General features: G+C 43.8%; 2 protein-coding genes across 2 annotated transcripts; both read left to right on the forward strand.

The window, feature by feature from the left end:
- Window positions 1–622: 622 nt before the first annotated feature.
- On the forward strand, window positions 623–1,391 carry LOC308085811 (arrestin domain-containing protein 3-like; the record flags this gene model as incomplete). The annotated part of the gene is made up of 2 exons (XM_080429121.1): window positions 623–771; window positions 803–1,391. The coding sequence occupies 2 exons, from the start codon at window positions 623–625 to the stop codon at window positions 1,389–1,391; spliced, it is 738 nt and encodes a 245-aa protein (XP_080285247.1).
- A 14,881-nt stretch (window positions 1,392–16,272) lies between these two features.
- LOC308085812 (carnitine O-palmitoyltransferase 2, mitochondrial-like) lies at window positions 16,273–18,279 on the forward strand (the record flags this gene model as incomplete). The annotated part of the gene is made up of 1 exon (XM_080429122.1): window positions 16,273–18,279. The coding sequence occupies one exon, from the start codon at window positions 16,273–16,275 to the stop codon at window positions 18,277–18,279; it is 2,007 nt and encodes a 668-aa protein (XP_080285248.1).
- Window positions 18,280–20,240: the final 1,961 nt, after the last annotated feature.

A 20,240-nucleotide genomic window follows, 5' to 3' on the forward strand; every position in this document is an offset into this window, starting at 1 on the left:
AGCTTAGTAAATCCCTTAACAACTAAGCGCTGCATAAAGAGCACTTTAGGTTTCATCTCCTTCTCTCTCTGTCTCTCTGAGAGAGATGTACAGGCACGATAAATGGATACCACCACGAGCTAGACCGTGTTCAGGAGACCCGGAACCCCATATACGGAGATATGGAGGTAACTTACATACTCAGGACATCATAGACCCCTCCTGGAAGCTCCATATATGGGGCTAACCAAAACCTCCAGGGCATGACTGACATCGGGAGCTCCATATATGGATATGACTGACATCACCGCAATGACACCAGCACCGCAGCCAACGACATAAAAGGCAAAGGAACCCCCAGGTTAGATCAGATCCATCGACAATACCCAGCGACAGCAACTTCCTCCAAGACATGAAGCACCAATACAGATCACAGGTGGCTGGCTTTACAACCCACCTTCCACAGATTAGTTCCTACTGATTCTCCCTATCCCTAGACTGCCAAGGGGCATCTCGGTTTCCTTCCTGCTTGGATACAATCACAGCGGGTCTTGAATCAGGTTTAAACAACCAGTTGAGTATTTGGTCTTTTCTAGTCACCCTGATGAAGGCACAGCTGATCTAAGTTTACTTTGAAGCAGACATGACCATCAGTAAATTCACCATTGAATATGTTGCTCTCAACGATCGAAACATCTTCACCAACGGAGATTTAATAACAGGCAGAATCATCGTGGTGACGTCGGGTCAAACCAAGGTCCAGTCACTGACCTTCACCGCCAAGGGCAAAGCGTCGGTGTGTTGGTCTGAGCCTTATGGACAGAACAACACTGAAGGCCGAGCTACGCAGATCCATGAAGATGCCGAATAAAGCCAAAGCCAAGTTGACCTTTGTCTCCAAAGCAGACATGACCCTGCCTGGACTCATGGAGCAGCAGTACGGCAGTAAGGAAAAATACGTTGTTTTCTTTGCATCTGGAAACGTATCTATGAACGTGTTCACAGAGAAGATGGGATACCTGCAAGGGGAGGCGTTGAACGTGACCGTGGAGGTGGTGAACAGCTCCACCCGCAGAGTCAAGCCCAGGTTCGAGCTGTACGAGAAGAGGAGCTACTTCGCCAAAGGTTTAGGCGGCCGTAAGAGGAAGTGCCGAACCTCGACCATCCTGAAGTACAAAGACGAGTCCGTGGAGAAGTCCGGCAGGCGAACCGTGTCCAAAACTATCTGTCTCCCGCCGGAACTGCCTCCCTCCATCTTGAACTGTGAGATTATCAAGCTCGAGTACAGACTGAAGGTTGTCCTGGACGTGGGGTTCACCAAGGACCCCGAAATTAAACTACCCATCGTTGTCCTCCCAAACATGGATGACTGGTCTTCTTCAAAGGTCCAGGAAGCATACATAAATGTCTGAACCTGCGGTTCCTCTCGTACTGAGCGGGATTACTATTGCAACAACACATCATCAGTAGGGTAAAACTAACCTGTCTCAGCTCACGTTCCCTATTAGGAGAGGAGGTGGGAGGGGGTCCGCTAATCTAAATTATATTGTGTGGCTGTGTCCTTTTTTAACCTTTTTGTACTGGATTTTACTGGATTTTTAACTTCTTATAACATATATTTTCGTGGCCCGATATATGTGGATTTGGGGGTCCTTGGCGCGAGAGTCTGAGAGCTGCTGATTTGGAAGGAATTTGTGGAATCGGCCTCAGGTCTTAATGGGTTAAGTACAATTTTTGGGTAATTTTACTTTACTGTATTTCACTACCCTACACCTCGGAGTCAAATATGAGCTTGTAGATCAGCCTTTTCTTTTCTTTATTACATTTTCCAAAGACAATATTCGTCTTTTATATTAGATATTGACTACTGCTATTTAATTTGTGAATGATTGACTTACAGATACAATTTAAATGCTGAATGCAATGAATATACTTCAAATAATAAACAGCAGATATAAACACAGGAATAAAGCTCAGATGTTGCAGTTAAGTTTTAAACCCTTTATCTAACTGAATCAATGAATCAAAATAATATACACGCATTACACCGATAGCATTCGAGAGATGAATAATTAATCAAACTGGACCAGGTCTCCCGCGGACTCCCTGTCAGTCTGTTGTCTCTCGTTTGGTTCCCCCGTGTGCTGTTAGCTTCTGCAAATGTTATGGTGCGTCAGTCATTCAAAGGAACCGTCAATCACTCAATCATAACATCAAATCATAAACGTAAACATTTAAACCCCCCAAACATAAACAAAATCAAAACATACAGTAGCACCCTACCCTTAAAGGGCAAGACCACTTCAGAGGTTTGGGTTGTGTAGTTACCTTGCCATGTTGTAACTCCAAAGGTGGCCAATAAATAGAAAATAATTGCTCCATTGATTACAAATTGATAATTCAAAATACTAGAACTTCGGCCCCGCTTCGCGGGGCCTCAGCTCTAGCGCCCGTGCCCACGTAGCGCCCGCGCCCACTTGGCAGCGCATATCAGTGGCGTAGCCATGGCCCAGGTAGAACTCACTTATAGCCCACATGGGCATCCCAGTTAAGACCCACCTCGGCCCCACATAGAATTGCCTTAGGTGGGGTCCACCTAAGGCCCGTTTCGGTGGTCACAAACGGTGCTAGGGTGACCACCTCATTTGGTAGCATGCAGGGGCCTTAAGCAGCAGTAATGTAACACAGTAGAACCTAAATTAGCAGAAATTACTACATTTCCCATGATGCCCTGTGCTTGTGCAGCAACGCGTCGCTGCCATTATGTTACATTGTTTCACAAAAACCCATAAAATACACTGAAATGAAACTCTTCAACGGGCTAATTAGGTAGCATTGATGGCATTTACCAGACTAAAGTTCATACAGGTTGTTGGTAAGATGTGTAACATAGCCGTTTCAGTCACGACAACAGCGTTAGCATTAGCCGCATGCTAACGCTACTCGTTCGTTAGCTTAGCTACACGCTAACGGCTCATTATAGGCAGCGCTTGGCTAATAGTCTTTTAACCCAACTAACGGCAACACAGTAATGGACATAAACATTCACATACATGCTTTAGACACTATTAGCAGGCTGCATTAACAACCAGCAGCAACAGATTCCAAGTTGCAGGCCACGTTAGCAGCTAATGCTGTGTACGATGAGGGTTGGCAGGTCTGTTTGTCGTATAAGCGATTTTGGCCTTATGTGGGCGCACCATCTACAATGGACTAACGGACAGGAATAGTAACATTCACCACACTAAGGTTCATTGTTGACATGACAACCACGTTAGTGTTAGCTACATGCTAACGTTGAAAGTGCTTTAGCGTTAGCCGCATGCTAACGGCTCATGTTAAGCACCCCTTGGCACTAATCATTGAAATACAACGAACGCTATCACAGTAGTGGACATAAACATGCGTTACATTAGTAGGAGGCTGCAGTGACCTCAAAGTCTTAACAAAATAAATGACAGGGCGATTTATTAGAGAAATGACGGTGCTTGTGCTGTCCAGCTGGGCTCGCAGAACAATCACGGAGGCCAGCCGTTGCTGCGTCAGTGCGTCTGGCTGCTGTCTGGAAACTGCCCTCAGCATGACACGACCAATGAGAGTTAGCGCTTTCGTTGTTGCTAAGATACGGTGTATGGCACATAGTGTCTCTGCCCCATAGCCTGTAGATCTCTCGCACATGATTGGCGTAGCCTGCGTTGCCAGGTCTCCCTTTTGTATAAGCGATTTTGGGCTTATTTGGGCGCGCTTTTGGGGCTTGTTTGCATAGACCACGGCAGCTCTTGTTTCTTGCCCGTTTCACGGATGTGGCAACGAAGGTGCTCAGTTTTGGTCGCAGATGATGATGATTGGCTGTTAAAAGAACCATCCGGAAGTAAATTGCGAGCTGGCGAAGTGATTTGCATAAGTATTGGGGCATAATGTGTTTCATATTAATTGTACATCGTGCAAGTAGAGTAACGGTAGCCTATGGGAAGCAGCTGTTGTTACAGGCAGAATATTGAGGAATTTTGGGGGAAAATGTGGAGTTAGTTGGGCCGGGTCATGTGTGTGCTTGGAGACTGCCTCCATACACTTGTGTACCCTCCATGAGTTTGGCCGCCAATTATGGTCGGAGGATGCTCCTCATTGACTTACATTGTACAGTGAAACGGCTCTCAAAGTCACTCTTTTAGCACGTAAACAAACGTAAACAATGTTGATTCAAACAATATAGAACATCACCAAACCCAGTACTGTTGATTTAGCTATTTTTATTAGGAAGAAAACCTGGACTGGATCCGCGGATCTGGATCCGGATCTTCAAATAGTAAAAATCAACAAGAAGTTGACATTCTTATTTAAAACATACACAGTACTGGTTTTGGTGATGTTCTATATTTTCTAAATCAGCTTTTTTTGTGTTCGTTTACGTGCTAAAAGAGTGACTTTGAGAGTTTCAGCGTACAATGTAAGTCAATGAGTAGTATATTTTGAATTATCAATTTCTAATCAATGGAGCAATTATTTTTGATTTCCTGTCCACCTTTGGAGTTACATCATGGCACTACACATACCAAACCTCTACCAAAGAGGTCTTGCCCTTTAAAGGATGGCATTATATATGGACTACTTTTAACCATGGGTATATTCTTTTAAATACGAACGAGGGGTAAGCACGCACATCCTAAAATAATTAATCGGGTGCTGGACAACAATACGTACATCAGGAAAAGAGGGGACGTCCGCACACCGTTTAAGCTCCCAATCTAAAAGTTGTATTTGTTGTTAGGCAACGTTCGACCATAAATGGTCTTCATCAGGTCTTGATACATGACCAGTGCAAAATGTCAGTGCAAAATGTCAGATATACAAAGAAATAATAAAAATAGAAAGAAGATACACTGTTCACTAATACGAGTGCGAAGGGCTCTGCTAGTCTTGCCTATGTAAGCAAGCCCACACGGGCATTTGATTAGATAAACCACATACCTGGTGGAGCATGTGATCACTCCCCCGTATAGTTACTTCTTTATGTGTAAAACATTTACATTTAGTGGTAAATCCACATTGGGTGCGGGTACATGGACCATCATGTATTCATTCAGAATGAATTCATTCCGAATGAACTCATTCCGAATAGAGGAATCTGATCCACTCACCTGTTTACATGGGATCTGAATAAAAGTATTCCTCGTTTACATGACCCAAAGCATTCATTCAGAATATAACTTTGGACATGCGCAAAGTGGTTCGGAGGATTTGCCAGAGGTAAATAATAACAAAAGAAGAAGAATTGGTTGTTTGAGCACAAAGTTTTGGTTATGAGTTTGAGTTTGAGTTTTTCTGACAGTGGGTGTAGATGTGTCTGGATCTGGTGCCTGCCAGTGTGACCACCTGCATTCACTCCCCTGCAATCATGCCTATAGTACTTAAGCCTCAGTCTCCAACCTGTCCCTTGCCAGATTGTCTTGTGTTTCCCAAGCTCTCCAGCGTTGTCCAAAGTCAAGTTAAAGTGTTTTGCTATAGGCCTACTGATCTGTTTTGTTCTAGACTACGTTTTTGCCCAGCCCTTGCCGGTACCTCTGCCTTCGCTGACTGCCCTCTTGGATTTCGACCCCTTGCTCACCACAGTTAAGAGTTTGCCTGCCCCTTGCCTGTTTGGTTGTTTTGTGTATCCACATCTGCCTGACAATGGATGACGCACAGCGTATCCTGGCCACAACATTTGGCCTGCTGTTCTTATGTTTAATGAAACAGCAATACGAACAGCTAGTTTTTTTCATACTGTATTTGAATAAGACTCGGCAGCAATATCACAGTTTACAAGCGGCAAACGTTTCACTCCTTACGCCTCTTCCTCCACCTCCTCCACCGCCCAAAAAAAAACGGGGCCAGTGAATGAAAGTCCGCAGCAAGGATTGGTGGGAGCGGGTTGTCCTCCTAGAGTACACCGACACTGAATGGAGGGAAGATTTCAGGATGACCCGACAGTCATTTGTTCGCTTGTGCACCTTAATGGAGAGGTACATGGCCCCAGAAGAGGTGACTGTCAGGGCACCAATTCCCTTGATGATGCGCATCGCCATTGTCGTGTACAAATTAGGGAGCTGTGCAGAATATAGGCTGATAGCAAATCAATTTGGCATACAGAAAAGCACTGTAAAGAAGTTTGTGTACATGTTTTGCAAGGGCATGATCAGTGGGCCGATTAGGCAACTCATCCGTGTCCCAAATGATGAGGAGGCAATGGAGATGGCGCGAAGATTTGAGGCAGCTCATCATATCCCCCAAATACTGGGAATTATAGATGGCACTCATATTCCCATCCTTCCTCCCTCTGATGGGTACAGTGACTTTGTCAACCGTAAAGGGTGGCCCTCCTACGTGCTGCAGGCTGTAGTTGACGACAAATGCTGGTAGGTAATCTCTCTCATCTCATGATCATCATAAGGGCTAACCAGTATCTGTATTTATCAGCTACGCACCAAACAGCTTAAAATCAATTGGAGTGAAACGATGTCTACCATGTATATCTGGTCCAGAGCGTTAGAAGGAGTTCTCCTTAACGCTATGATACTTTAGAGCTGTTGCATGCACACCCGCGGTGCACTACCGCGGGTGTGCGGGGGGAGAGGACATCAACCTCATGATTGTGGGAGACCCAGCATACCCCCTTCTGGACTGGATGCTGAAGGGATACATGAAGACCCCTCGCCTGACTCCAGAGCAGGAGTCGTTCAATGTCTACCTCAGCTCACTCAGGGTTGGGGTAGAACAGGCCTTCGGGCTGCTCAAGTCGAGGTGGCGGGTACTCCTAAAAAGAAGTGACTTTCACTTCACTTTTACACCTACCATGATTTCCACCTGTTGTGCACTGCACAATTTCTGTGAGAGGGAGAAAGATTTCGCCAGTAGCAGCTGGTTGGAGGAGGCTGCTGACCATACGCCTACTTTCATTCAGCCTAACCAGCCAGTGAATGCCCAGTGCAGTGACAGAGGAAGCAGTGCAAGGGCAGCTCTGACCACATATATGGCCACTCACTTCCCACTCCGCACAGGGCATGTCCATTAACACATCACAACATAAAACAGGTCTTCAACGTTTTTCAGGGCAAGGACCCCCGTAGCTGGGAGATTTTTGTTTTACTCCAAAAGAATTTGCAACAATTTTGTTGCACATTTACTTTTACTCCACCTTAGCTCATAGCACTTGCCCTTTTTTTGTTTTGTATAGTAAGCGTCCTTTGAAAAGGCGCTATATAAAATCAAATTATTAGCCTTAACGACCTTGCAGTTTTATGCAAAGGCTAAAATGAAATTTAGATGGCATGTTATGTTGACAGATGCCAGGTCATTTGTAGACTTGGCATCCTACAGTATATAGTTTCAATGTACAGATAGTTTTTCTTCTTTAAATATTGTACTGTTTAGACTGATATGTTCTTGGTTCACCTATGATCCTAGATTACCATTTCTATGCATTTGATGATTCATGTATTACCTCATGTTTTTCCTTGCTTACTGTAAATCGTTCTGGATTAAGAGTCTGTTAAATACCTAAACTGTAAACAAAACGTTTTCATAGATTTAATAGATTCATAGACTTGTTTGACTATCTGTATGTTGGATTCATGGTAATTAATTCAGACATTTAACCACATACTGTCAATACTTAGTAAACTTGACTGTTGGCTCTGAACTTGGTCTGCTCTTTTTTTCCTTCCACACCAACCTCTTTGCCGAAAATAGCTGAATAGCTCAACAAGCTCACAACTGTAGATCTGCTATTTTTGGCTAAAGTTCTCCTCAGAATAGGGATGCTATAGGGTTGTAGTGGTTGTTGTAATATACAAAAATCCTATCACAAAGATTTGGCGTCCCCCCTGCAGTAACTCTGAGGACCCCCTAGGGGTCCCGGACCCCTTGAAGACCCCTGACATAAAACATACAAAAACCTCAGAGTCATATAGGCAGTATCAAAATTATTTCTTTTCAAACAGAGCAAAGAGAACAATGCTTCAAAGAGCTGAATAATCTCTTCTTCAGAGAGTGCAAACAATGAAAAAAATATATAGTACTGTTACAGTACAGTTCTGTTAAACAAAAAAAAAGTGTTCTCACTTTTGCTGAAAAACTAGTAACAATTTACAACAAAAGACTGCAATAACTATTTGGAACTGATGCATTTTTCTTTTGATATTTAACCTAGGTCAAGGAGGGTATAGCTGGAGTCAGAGTCGTAGCTTTCACTGCAGTTCGGGTTGTTCTGGGACTGGTGTGTAGGCTGGGGCTGGGGTGCAGGCTGGGAATGCTGCGCAGGCTGGAATATGTCTGTAGGCCTGGACTGCTGCACAGGCTGGAATATGTCTGTAGGCCTGGACTGCTGCGCAGGCTGGAATATGTCTGTAGGCCTGGACTGCTGCACAGGCTGGAATATGTCTGTAGGCCTGGACTGCTGCACAGGCTGGAATATGTCTGTAGGCCTGGACTGCTGCACAGGCTGGAATATGTCTGTAGGCCTGGACTGCTGCACAGGCTGGAATATGTCTGTAGGCCTGGACTGCTGCACACAGGGCCGCATTAAGGCCCCTCAGGGCCGTGGAACTACACCAAATCAAAGGCCCCCCCTCAACATTAATCGGACAATATTGGGTGCGTTCACGCGCACGTGCGTTTGGTGCACGTGCCACCGCCAGCACGATCGGTGCTGACACAGGCACTGGGCACAGCCTTTCCAACTTCAGTCTATGCTATAACTACAGTGTCTATCATTACAAATTACGTTTATTATTAAGGAGGTTACTTTATGGTCATTACAGTCGTAGGCTACTAGACATATGGTGATGAGATGGGTAACAAATGTTTCATATTTATTTTCTTATTCTTCATAAGAAATTCAACAATTCAAGTTTAGAATTGAGAAAACAATACTCAGCAGAGATGGGAAAAGTACTACTCACTTTCTTTACTTAAAGTAGAAGTAGCCTCAGATACATTTACTTATGTAAAAAGCGACTTTAGTAAAAGTACGCATTCAACTAATTACTCAAGTAAAAGTACAAAAGTACAGGCTCTGAAATATACTTGAAAAGTTAAAGCAAAAAGACCTATTGAAGTCTACCGCAGTGGTTCTCAACCTTTTTACCACCTCAGAAAATAATATTATGGCTCACCATTATGACTGACTGATGTTAAAATACAGTAGGTAGACCTACTACCCCATCCTATTCAGCTATTTGCACAGTACAAATGTATTAAGAATATTTCATTTAGATTTTCACAGTGTACATTATGGTAGCACTAAGACAGACAGACAGACAGAGATGACATTAACAACTGTGAGCTACATTATTCAAACACAGCACGTGAGATACAGTCTAAGCTAAGCCTACTTCAAACTAGCTCCATAAAGAACCTCTCACTCCGCTATTGTATAGCGGAGTGAGAGGTTCTTTATGGAGCTAACTTCAAACAAACCAACACACACACACATCTTCATTGTAAGATTAACTCACCATGCTGCGCCGAGGTTCAAAGAGTTTAACGCACGGCACTTCCAAAGTTTGTACAATGTTTAAGTCACAGGAGCTGGTTTTCATATCGTAAATATGAACGTTGGCCCAAATCTTGCGTTTAATCCACATGGTTCTTGTTTATTTGTGTTGCTGTCACAGACCATGATAGCAGAGTAAAACTGGTTAACAGAAACAAACTTACACTAAAAGCAGAGGATTTCAAAATAAGAGCCGCTTGTAAAGATTACTCGACAGTAGTTTTATTTTTTTGTTTACTTACAGGAAGTAGAAGTGACACATCAGTACCAGCGACGGTATGCAGAAAAGAAAAGAAACTAGTGTAAAATGTAATTGAATTTTACAGCACCCGTTTTCTTTAACTAACAAACACACATAACCTACTTTTGTTGGTGGTCCGTGGCTGTGCAGAGGTACTGGGACCACTGCCTTCCGTATCTGCCGTGGTCTCTTCAAAGCTGGAATCCTCATCTGAGAGATGGGGGGAAAACGGTTATAACAAGTTGTAGTAACCGTCTCTCTAATGCAACAAAATAGTCAGCTAGGACAGTTCTGAAATGTGTGAAAACACGCGAGCGCGTCTCTCACACACACACACACACACACACACACACACACACACACACACACACACACACACACACACACACACACACTCTCACACACACACACACACACACACACACACACACACACACACACACACACACACATGTATAATGTCTTCATTTAGCAGGTAATAAAATACCAAATATAATCATGATGCAATTAAACTAAGCTAAGAACCAACTGAAATTGATTACAGAGTACATACTGTGTGTTTATTGTGCATCTTGAGAAAAACAAATCTTCATTAAATTCATAGAACATGTTAACGTTTTTTCCCCCAAAAGAAACGAATCTAAAATGTAATTGAATTTTACAGCACCCGTTTTCTTTAACTAACTAACAAACACACATAACCTACTTTGGTTGGTGGTCCGTGGCTGTGCAGAGGTACTGGGACCACTGCCTTCCGTATCTGCCGTGGTCTCTTCAAAGCTGGAATCCTCATCTGAGAGATGGGGGGAAAACGGTTATAACAAGTTGTAGTAACCGTCTCTCTAATGCAGTGCTTCTCAAACTTTTTCATGTCAAGGACCCCCAAAATGTCAGTTATTAGCCCACGGACCCCCATTTGAAAAGATATGCCAAAGGACCCCCATAAGAGAAGATTTTCCCGGCTCTAGCAGTGATTCTCAACCATTTTCATTACAGGTACTCCCAGTTTGACATGCATTATTAGGCTACGGACCCCCATTTAATGGCATTTATATCTCTGGGACCCCAATTTATATTGTAAAATCAATGTTAATGTAACTGAGTGTACAAATGGAACCAAATGGACCCGTCAGGGTCCATTTGGTTTCATTTGTTACACTGTCAGAGTTACAGACCCATATGGGTCCATTTGGTTCCTATCCATCATTTAGCTGGGGAGTAGAGATGCGCGGATGGCCTCTCATGGTCATCCGAATCCGCGGTACAAATTAATTATCCATCCGTTATCCAACCGCAATAATTATATCATCCAATTTTAATATCCGCATACCGCACCAACCGTTTTTCCCGTATGTCAAAATATTATTATTTTCTGGTATTCCCCGTTAGTTTTAGTATTAGGTAGTTGTGCGATGCGATCAGAAAATGCATTGATTTAGCCTATGGAATGTCGGTACGGCATCCAACTGTGCGGCATCGAACTGTTGGATGCCGAGAGCGCACTGCTCTTCAGCGCAGCACAGCAGCACTGAAGTCCCTGTGGGGACCCCCTGGAACTCCCTCAAGGACCCCTGGGGGTCCCCGGACCACACTTTAAGAACCAATGCTCTAATGCAACAAAATAGTCAACTAGGACAGTTCTGAAATGTGTGAAAATAAGCGCATCTCTCTCTCTCTCACTCACACACACACACACACACACACACACACACACACACACACACACACACACACACACACACACACACACACACACACACACACACACACACAATAGGGGAATAGTAACGTCATGTTATGTTTGAACCTACCAGCAATGAGATCATGTTCTGGTGTAGGAGCATCCTCGAAACCAATATCCACGCCGTGGACACCCACGTTCGCCATTGGACGATGTCCCAACATGTCATCCATCGGGTCAAAAAATGAGAAACTAGATGGGTCAGAACCGCTTTGGCCATTGTGACTTTTAGCCTTGTAATAGGTCTTCAACACTTTCCATCTATTTTTCATTTGGTCCATGGTTCGTCTGAAGCCAGCCTCTACAAACTTCTCCCAAGCTTTTTCGAACAACTCCGCGTTTCTTGCCTTACGACCATCCATGTGTTCATAAATCTTTAACTCTTTTAAAACATCTATCAAAAAGTTTGTTTCAACCCCAGACCAGTTATGTTTCGTGGGTTTTGGGGCCGTCATTTTTTTTGCATTCAGTCTGCTCTCTGCTCCAGGCAGCGTGTGTTTTGGTATGCCGGTTCCTGTTTACTTGTAACGTCACCACGCTAAGCACGGACATGCGCAAAGGAATGCATGTATTCCAAACAGACAGGAGCGTTTGGAATAAAGTGTTTATATGGTCAATTCCGATTGATATATACCGATTCAAACGGTCTAGACCACCCCTCCTAACCCGAATGAAAATGTATTCGGGTCAGACTGGAATGGAATATTCTATTCCAATTGAGGTGTTTACGTGAGCATTTCTATTCTGAATGAATTCATCCATTCATTCATTCCGAATAGAAGTGGATTCATTCCGAATGAAACTGTCCATGTACCCGCAGCCAGTGTGTACAATGGGAACACTTGTAGTTACCAGGAGGAATGTGTGATAGGAAAGAAGAATTATTGGGCGGTGTATAAGAGTGAACAAGTTGGTCCCTTAGATTTGGAGGATGTCTGAACACCAGCCTGGGGGGCTCTTTGAAAACATGTTTTAATCTGGGATCCGTGTTAATGATATGCCAATGTTTGTGCAAAATCTTACGGAAATCAAATCCCATGGGGGAATAGCTGGTGATACAAAAGGGAGAATTGTTTTTTTTGTTGAGTGCGTGTAGTGGGAATCAGACACTCCTGTGTAACAGACTTAAAACGATGAGAAGCTGTGTCAATCCACTCTGGTGTATACCCCCGTATAAAAATACGAGAAATCACTGAATTCAAGTGTGATGTTAAGATGATCATTACAGGAGTTTAGATAGTTGTGAAACAAATTAAGGTTTTCAACCGTATCATTCCAAATAATAAAAATGTCATCAATATAACGTTGATAAGAAAGAATGTTAGAATAGAAAGGGTTGGTCTCAGCATTGAGCACAAAGGACATTTCAAACAAACCCATATAAAGATTGGCATAGTTGGGAGCCATGGTGCTGCCCATAGCTGTGCCTTTAGTTTGAAGGTAATAGTCATTCATGAATTTGAAGTAGTTAGAAGTGAGCACTAATTCAGTGTGTTCACTCACACAAGTGGTACTGGGTTTGTCTGAGGGATCCCTTTGACCCTAAACATTATTAACTGCCTCTATACCACCACTGTGTGGAATATTGGTATAGAGGCTGGCCACGTCAAGTGTGACCAATAAACAAGCAGGGGGTATACTGACAGATTTCAACGTATTGATAAAATGGATAGAGTCTCGAGCGTAAGAAGAAAGAGAATTAACCCACGGTTTTAAGTAAAAGGTCAATAAAAGTAGAAACATTGCTAGTCAGGGACCCAATGCCACTGACTATTGGTCTACCAACAAGAGGAACAGTTTGTGACTTATGCACTTTAGGAAGAGTGTAAATAACTGGAATGACAGGATGATCGATTTTCATGAAAAGATGTTCATCTTCACCAAGTTCCTTGTTTTTCATGTACAGTTGCTCTGAATTGATTAGTGGGATCAGAAGGAAGTTTTCTATAGAAAGTGATGTCATTGAGCTGTCTCAGAATTTCACAGTTGTAATCGACAGTGTTTTGAATAATCACACTCCCACCCTTGTCCGCAGGGCGGATAATAATGGTGGTGTCCTTACCTAATTGAGTGAGACACTATCTTTCAGCTTTGGACAAAGTATTAAACACTTTGTTTTCCCGTTTCTTTTTCAGAGCAACTTGTACATCATGTTCAACCAGCCGACAATAAGTTTCCAAAGAAGCATTTCTGTTTCTAGGAGGCAAAAAAGTAAATTTTTTTACGAAAAGTGGAGTGTTACCATGAACAGGTGATGCAGTAACAGTGTCGGAAAGAGCCAATTCAGTCACAGTGTCGGAATGAACGACCGATTCAGTCTGGTGCGTATGAGTTCATATTGGAGTGTGTGCTTCCAGGAGACACAGTAGAGTGATTGCCATGGGGTGAAACAATTCTCTAAGCCTCAATGTGCGAAAATATTTCTGGAAATCTATAAATGTCTCAAAGTCATTGGTAGTAGTAGTGGGGGCAAAGGAAAGTCCATTGTTAAGGGCAAATGCGGCCACCTCAGTTAGGGGCTTGGAGGAGAAGTTCATTACCGTGTCTTCTTCCTGCTGGACCGGGTGTAATGAACACGGTCTCTTGCGTAGCCCTCTTAGGACTTGTCTGAACCGCGGTGGGTGGTCCTGCCGCCGCGACCGCGTCCTCGACCCCTCCCGCGCCGATGACGTCGGGTTGGATCACCTAAAAAAGGCATCCCCCTTCTGCTGGAATCAGACTTGAACGAGGAGGATGAAAGCCAGGCCGCTGTCGGAGGGAAATGCCATAATAAAAAAAATCTTTTTAAACATAAGTGGCAGTGCTACAATGTTATTGATTAGTTAAAACGACAACACTACAGGCTGTATGACAAATGTCAGCCACAACACCACCGTAGCGCAGCGCTTCTGCACGCAATAAAGATAAAGAGCAATATCTCTATCAATATCTTAAGCTATAATTAACATTGGCACGGCGGCCTGTTAGTTCTTGGTTCTTTTAAACTTGGGCAGAAATCAATAAAGGCATCTGCCTTTATTGATTTCTTAAGACATGACTTCCCCTCATGATTGCCTAAGTCAACTAGATGACTTGAGAAAATATAGAACATAAGAACATATATACAGTACTAGAAGATAGAACATTTCTTCTGTCATATCCACAACAATAGGACGGACCTGGTGCTAAACATACAATACGTACATAAATATCCTTAACCCACACAAGTATATCAAAAGTCTCCATGAACTACACAAGTACTCTTTCACAAGTTTTTCAATTATTTTGGATATAGCAGGCATAATGGAAATGGGTCTCTCTAATGGTTGAAAATCGCTGGGTCAACATCTTTATGAATAGGGGTAATCTTGGCAAAACATAGTTCAGAAGGAACGATTCACTACCCCAATGAAAGTGCAATGTACTTGTGAATGGCTTTCAGTAATTGTGGGATCGATTGTGGGATCGCTCCCTCAGTTTTTTGGGTCATTTCAATGGAGAAATGCCATTTAGTGACGTCATAATGCATAATGCCATTCTAGTGAATGGTAATGCCATTCTAGTGACGTCATAATACTGATGTCATTGTATTATGACCCTACTATAACACTACTAACACTAGCGATCCCACACTGTTTCTTCAGGAACAGTACTTTCTAGTTTACAGTTAATATTGTCATAACCTGGAGAATAACTTTTCATCCTCTGAGAAATGTATATTTTCATGGATATAATTCATAAATTGAAGGGGATTGTGGTTGCTGGGTGGAATCTTGGAGGCAAATCAGTCAGTTCCATATATGTGCACATACAGATGAGCGATGACATCAGGGATTTCCATATATGGGCATAAAAGGGACAAGGACAGATAACAATCTGGTAACAATCTGGTACCACCCACCCATAAAACAAACATGGGCAAATTCTCCTTCTATAGCACAGCCACCAAGGAATGGAATAGTCTAACCCCATCCCTCAAAAAATGCAGTTCGCTGGGCTCATTCAAAACAGCCCTAAAAACCCATCTTTCTGGAGGCCGAAAGAGGAGCTAGTACCAGTTTCCCTGTAGACAGACGACCCCCCCCCTCCTCTTTTTGTACATATATATATATATTTCCTCATGCTTTTTTTGTATATAATTTTTATTTTTCCATGCTTCCCCCCCCCCCTTTTTTTTGTACATATATTTTTTAAATGCTTTTTTTGTACATAGTGGTATTTTTTCTGTATTATCTGTATTTTCATGTTGATTTTTGAACTGTTTGGTTGCTACTATATATGTCTATGAAATTAACTCAAGGACCCCAACGGAAACAAGTCCGCAAGGACTTTTTTGGCCGGACCTTTTAGACAAAAGCATTATAAATGTAACTGTGTTGTTTTACATTCTTTTGCCTAATAAAAATTTCAATCAATCAATCAATCAAAGGACTGACATATACAGAGATCTTCATATATGGGCATATCAGTCAGATCAGTGGTGTGACGTAGGTGAGAGTGCAGCACAGCGGCCCGAACCTCTAGTTTAAGGATAAGAGGATAGTGCAGTCGTCAATGAGGATAAGAGGGATAAGAGGATAGTGCAGTCGTCAATATGGATAAGAGAGATACTGGTGCAGTACCCTTGTTTATTACTTGGAGGGAAGTCTATGATGTCAGTCATCTTTGACGTCAGTATTAGGATGTCAGTGATCTCCATATTTAGGCATAAAGACAGGGACAGCAATACAGATAGAGATTACTTAATAGAAGGCTGGGGAAGTCGTCTTTGAGGTCAAGAAAGACACGAGAGGAGAGAGAATGGTAAAGACATTACCGCTCTTTTTCCACAGTCTAAAATCCTTAAGGACTAAAGCACTGGTCAAGCACTGGTCATCAGTAAGTACAATTACAGCTCCAGAAATACTGGGCCAAAATGGGCCTTCATTGGAGTACTTGCATCAAAGTATTGTACCCTCTATGCACTATCAGAAGAGTTTGCCGAGACTACCTATCCCTATACTGAAAGATACAATTAAGAGATATTTGTCTGCACAGAGGCCACTGTTGGATGATGACCAATTCAGAGAAACAGCAAAACTGGCAAAGGATTTCATGAGCCACGTGGGGAAACAGTTGCATGAAGAACTGGTAGCTCAGGACAATAATAATAAGCATACCAGCTATATTTCAGCTCCGTGGTTTGACATGTATCTGTCTGCACGGGAATCTGTCGTATTGAACTACAACCCCTTCATGGCCTTCCATCCTGACTCAAAGACAGAATACAATGACCAGCTAGTACGAGGCACAAATATGGTGTGTTCTGCCGTGCGCTTTATGAAGACCCTACGTGCTGGATTGCTGGAGCCAGAGGTTTTCCACCTCAACCCAGCTAAGAGTGACACAGACACCTTCAAGAAGTTCATCCGCTGGGTACCCCCGTCTCTGTCCTGGTTTGGAGCCTACATGGTAAATGCATACCCGCTGGACATGTCTCAGCACTTTCGCCTCTTCAATTCCACTCGCATTCCCAAGCGTGGAAGAGATGAGTTCTTCACTGATGAGAAAGCACGCCATCTCTTGGTGATGAGGATGGGCAATATGTATGTCTTTGATGTAGTAGACTTGGATGGGAACTTGGTGAAACCTGCAGAGATCCAGTCCCACTTAAAGTATATTTTGGCTGACCCAACCCCTGCACCCGCCTTTCCTCTTGGGATCCTGACCAGTGAGAACAGGGATGTGTGGGCCGGAGTGAGGGACAAGCTGCTTGCTGCTGGAAATGGCGAGCTGCTTCAGATTGTCGACAGTGCCATCTTCTGTCTCTGTCTGGATGATGAGAGGATGCAGGACAAAATCCACATGTCCCACAAAATGCTGCACGGGGACGGCTGCAACCGTTGGTACGACAAATCCTTCAGCCTTATTCTAGCCAAAGACGGACAGGCAGCGATCAATTTTGAACATTCCTGGGGCGACGGCGTGGCCGTGCTCCGATTCCTGAACGAGATCTTCAAAGACACCACAGAGAAGCCGCTGGTAAACCCTAACTCTGCCCCTGCTGCTGTGGACTCGGATGCTGCCGTGCGCAGACTCCAGTTCAACCTGGGCGTCGAGCTGGAGAATGCAATCAAGAAAGCCAAAGAGAACTTTGATGCGGCCGTGTCAAGGCTCACCATCGACACCGTGGAGTTTCAGAAGGGTGGCAAGAAACACCTTAAGGAGAAGAACTTAAGCCCAGATGCTGTAGCCCAGCTGGCCTTTCAGATGGGCTTCCTGAGGCAGTATGGAAAGACGGTGGCTACGTACGAGTCATGCAGCACAGCAGCATTTAAACACGGCCGCACAGAGACCATCCGTCCAGCCACCATACACACAACATCCTGTGCACATGCCTTTGTTTGCCAGCCAGGACAACATAGCGCTGAAAAGCTGCTGGCAATGCTCACTGCATGCTCTAAATATCACGGGCAACTTACCAAAGAAGCAGCTATGGGCCAGGGCTTTGACCGGCATTTGTTTGCCCTGCGTTACCTGGCGAACTCCCAGGGCCAGCCTCTACACAGCCTATACAAAGACCCAGCCTATGCTGCTATCAACCACAACATCCTCTCCACTAGCACCCTCACAAGCCCCGCCCTCAGCATAGGAGGCTTTGCCCCGGTGGTCCCTGATGGCTTTGGTGTGGGTTACGTTGTCCACGATGAATGGATCGGCTGCAATGTCTCCAGCTACCCAGCTCGCAATGTGCACGAGTTCCTGCAGTGTGTCCACAAATCCTTAGAGGACATCTTCGCTGTCCTGGAAGGAAAGCATATCAGCTAAGGAAGGCGGTTTGTTCCTTCTGTCCTTCCTTCCTCCTCTTCGTCTCCTATGGCAGAGGTCTTCAACCAGTGGTCCAGGGACCACCAGTGGTCCCTGAGGAGGTTCCAGGTGGTCCCCAGCTAAATTATGGAAGAGTTGGTAACCAAATGGACCCTTATAGATGTTTAACTCTTGAGAGTGTAAAATTAAGGGTCCATTTGGTTTCATTTTACGCTCTCAAGAGTATAATTATTGTTAAACATCTGCATTGCTTTGATGCGCCAGGGGCCACACTCCAAGAGGGGAGTGTGCCCTTTGTTCAATTATCCTATTGTCCAGAGGGTACATGCACGACATTAAACAGGGATCAAATCAGCTCAAACTCAGCATATTTATTATCTTCATTACAGCAATACACAGGAACAACACTGCGTGATATGTGAACCAATAATGCAAGACAGGTAGAAATCAAATACTTAACGTATCAGTGAGTTTTGCTTCGTAAAGGCTCTAGAGCGATTAGTCCACACAGGGAAAGGATCGGGAGGCGCCTCGCATGCACGAACAACAGAGTCAGTAAAACCAAAGTCTGTAAGATCGCGGAGAATTCTAATGTAACAGGATGTGTAATGCTACTATATACTACAGGAAACCAGTGAGGGGCCATCCCCAAAAGGGAGTTTGGATTGGATAGTTTAGAAATGCACGTCAGTGTCATAAGGTGTGCTAAGTGGTTGCCGTGGTGTTCTCAAGTCTGTTAGGGCACACACAGCCAAGACAACAAGGGTTAAGAGGTGCATGTCACTTTCTAGCAAAAACCACCACTATGCATACGGTGCAGACAGGATGTGGACAGGTGGGAAAGTTCAGTTAAAGTTCAGACAGTTTGACATTTACTTTTCAGCCTACGCCTCGTATCCTGTTTTTAACCAATTTTAGGTAGTTTTAGTCAATGTTATGTTCATAAGGTGAAATGGAAATTTCCACTTGTCGTGACACTTAAAAATGTGGAGGCCCAGAAAATGTAAAGTGATGTTCAGTCTTTAAAATGGATGCTGATAAAATATGTACCATATTTTCCCATCAACCCCTCCTAAATCATTAACACATTCAATGATTTCAAACAAGTGGGATTGGGTGCGAAGCAAATATATATATATAAATATATATGTTCGAAGAGGTGTAAGTTCACAGTAGAAGAGTACCTTTAATACTTTTAAAGAAAACACCTTTAAGCAGTAGGATAGAGATTGTTTTAATGCACTTTTCCTGGCATGAGGCCAAACAGAAAGTGCACATTCTAAACAAATATCTATGCACTCTTCCCGGCCTATGGCCTAACAGAAAAATTGATCATACTAAACATATGCACCCTCCTTGGCCTAGGGCCTAATAGAAAGATGCATTATACTAAAACCTGAGGCCTCCCTGGGGCGGTTCCAGAGGAGGGGACTCGTACAGTCTAAAGGAGTGTGCCTAGTCTAAAGATGCATCATGGAGTTCCAGGACAGGCGTGTGGGAGCCTCTTTGGTCAGGGGTTTGGATAGGGAGGAGGTATCTCTCTGGTGGGATAGATCCGTACCTGATTGCCACAGAGGCCCTTTCCCATGGTGCCCAGTTCAAAGCCGTCCCTCCTTTCTCGTAACCCTGCCTCGAGATGCTACACTGGGAGTATTGTTTCATCTCTTGTGGGGGTCTTGGCGGCAGTTGGTGATAAGGGTTAGCTTTTGGATCAGTAGGTATGTGTGCCAGGCCAGATATGCGAGTAGTAGGGTTGTAAGGATGCTCATATTCATTACTAGAGTGGTGCGTTTGTTTTCAGCAAGGATCGTGTCAAGGGGTGGGGTGTGCGTGGTGTGTGGGTGGTGTGTGGCAAACAGTAAGTGGAGGATGAGGGTGGATTTGCTTGCAGGGTAAGGTGAAGGACTATAGTAGTGTGGTAATGCATGGTGTCTGAGGGAGGAGAAAATAATTATTTTGTA

The sequence above is a fragment of the Gymnoscopelus braueri genome, assembly GCF_963280865.1.
Source record: "Gymnoscopelus braueri genome assembly, chromosome: 5".
Classification (NCBI taxonomy): Eukaryota; Metazoa; Chordata; class Actinopteri; order Myctophiformes; family Myctophidae; genus Gymnoscopelus; species Gymnoscopelus braueri.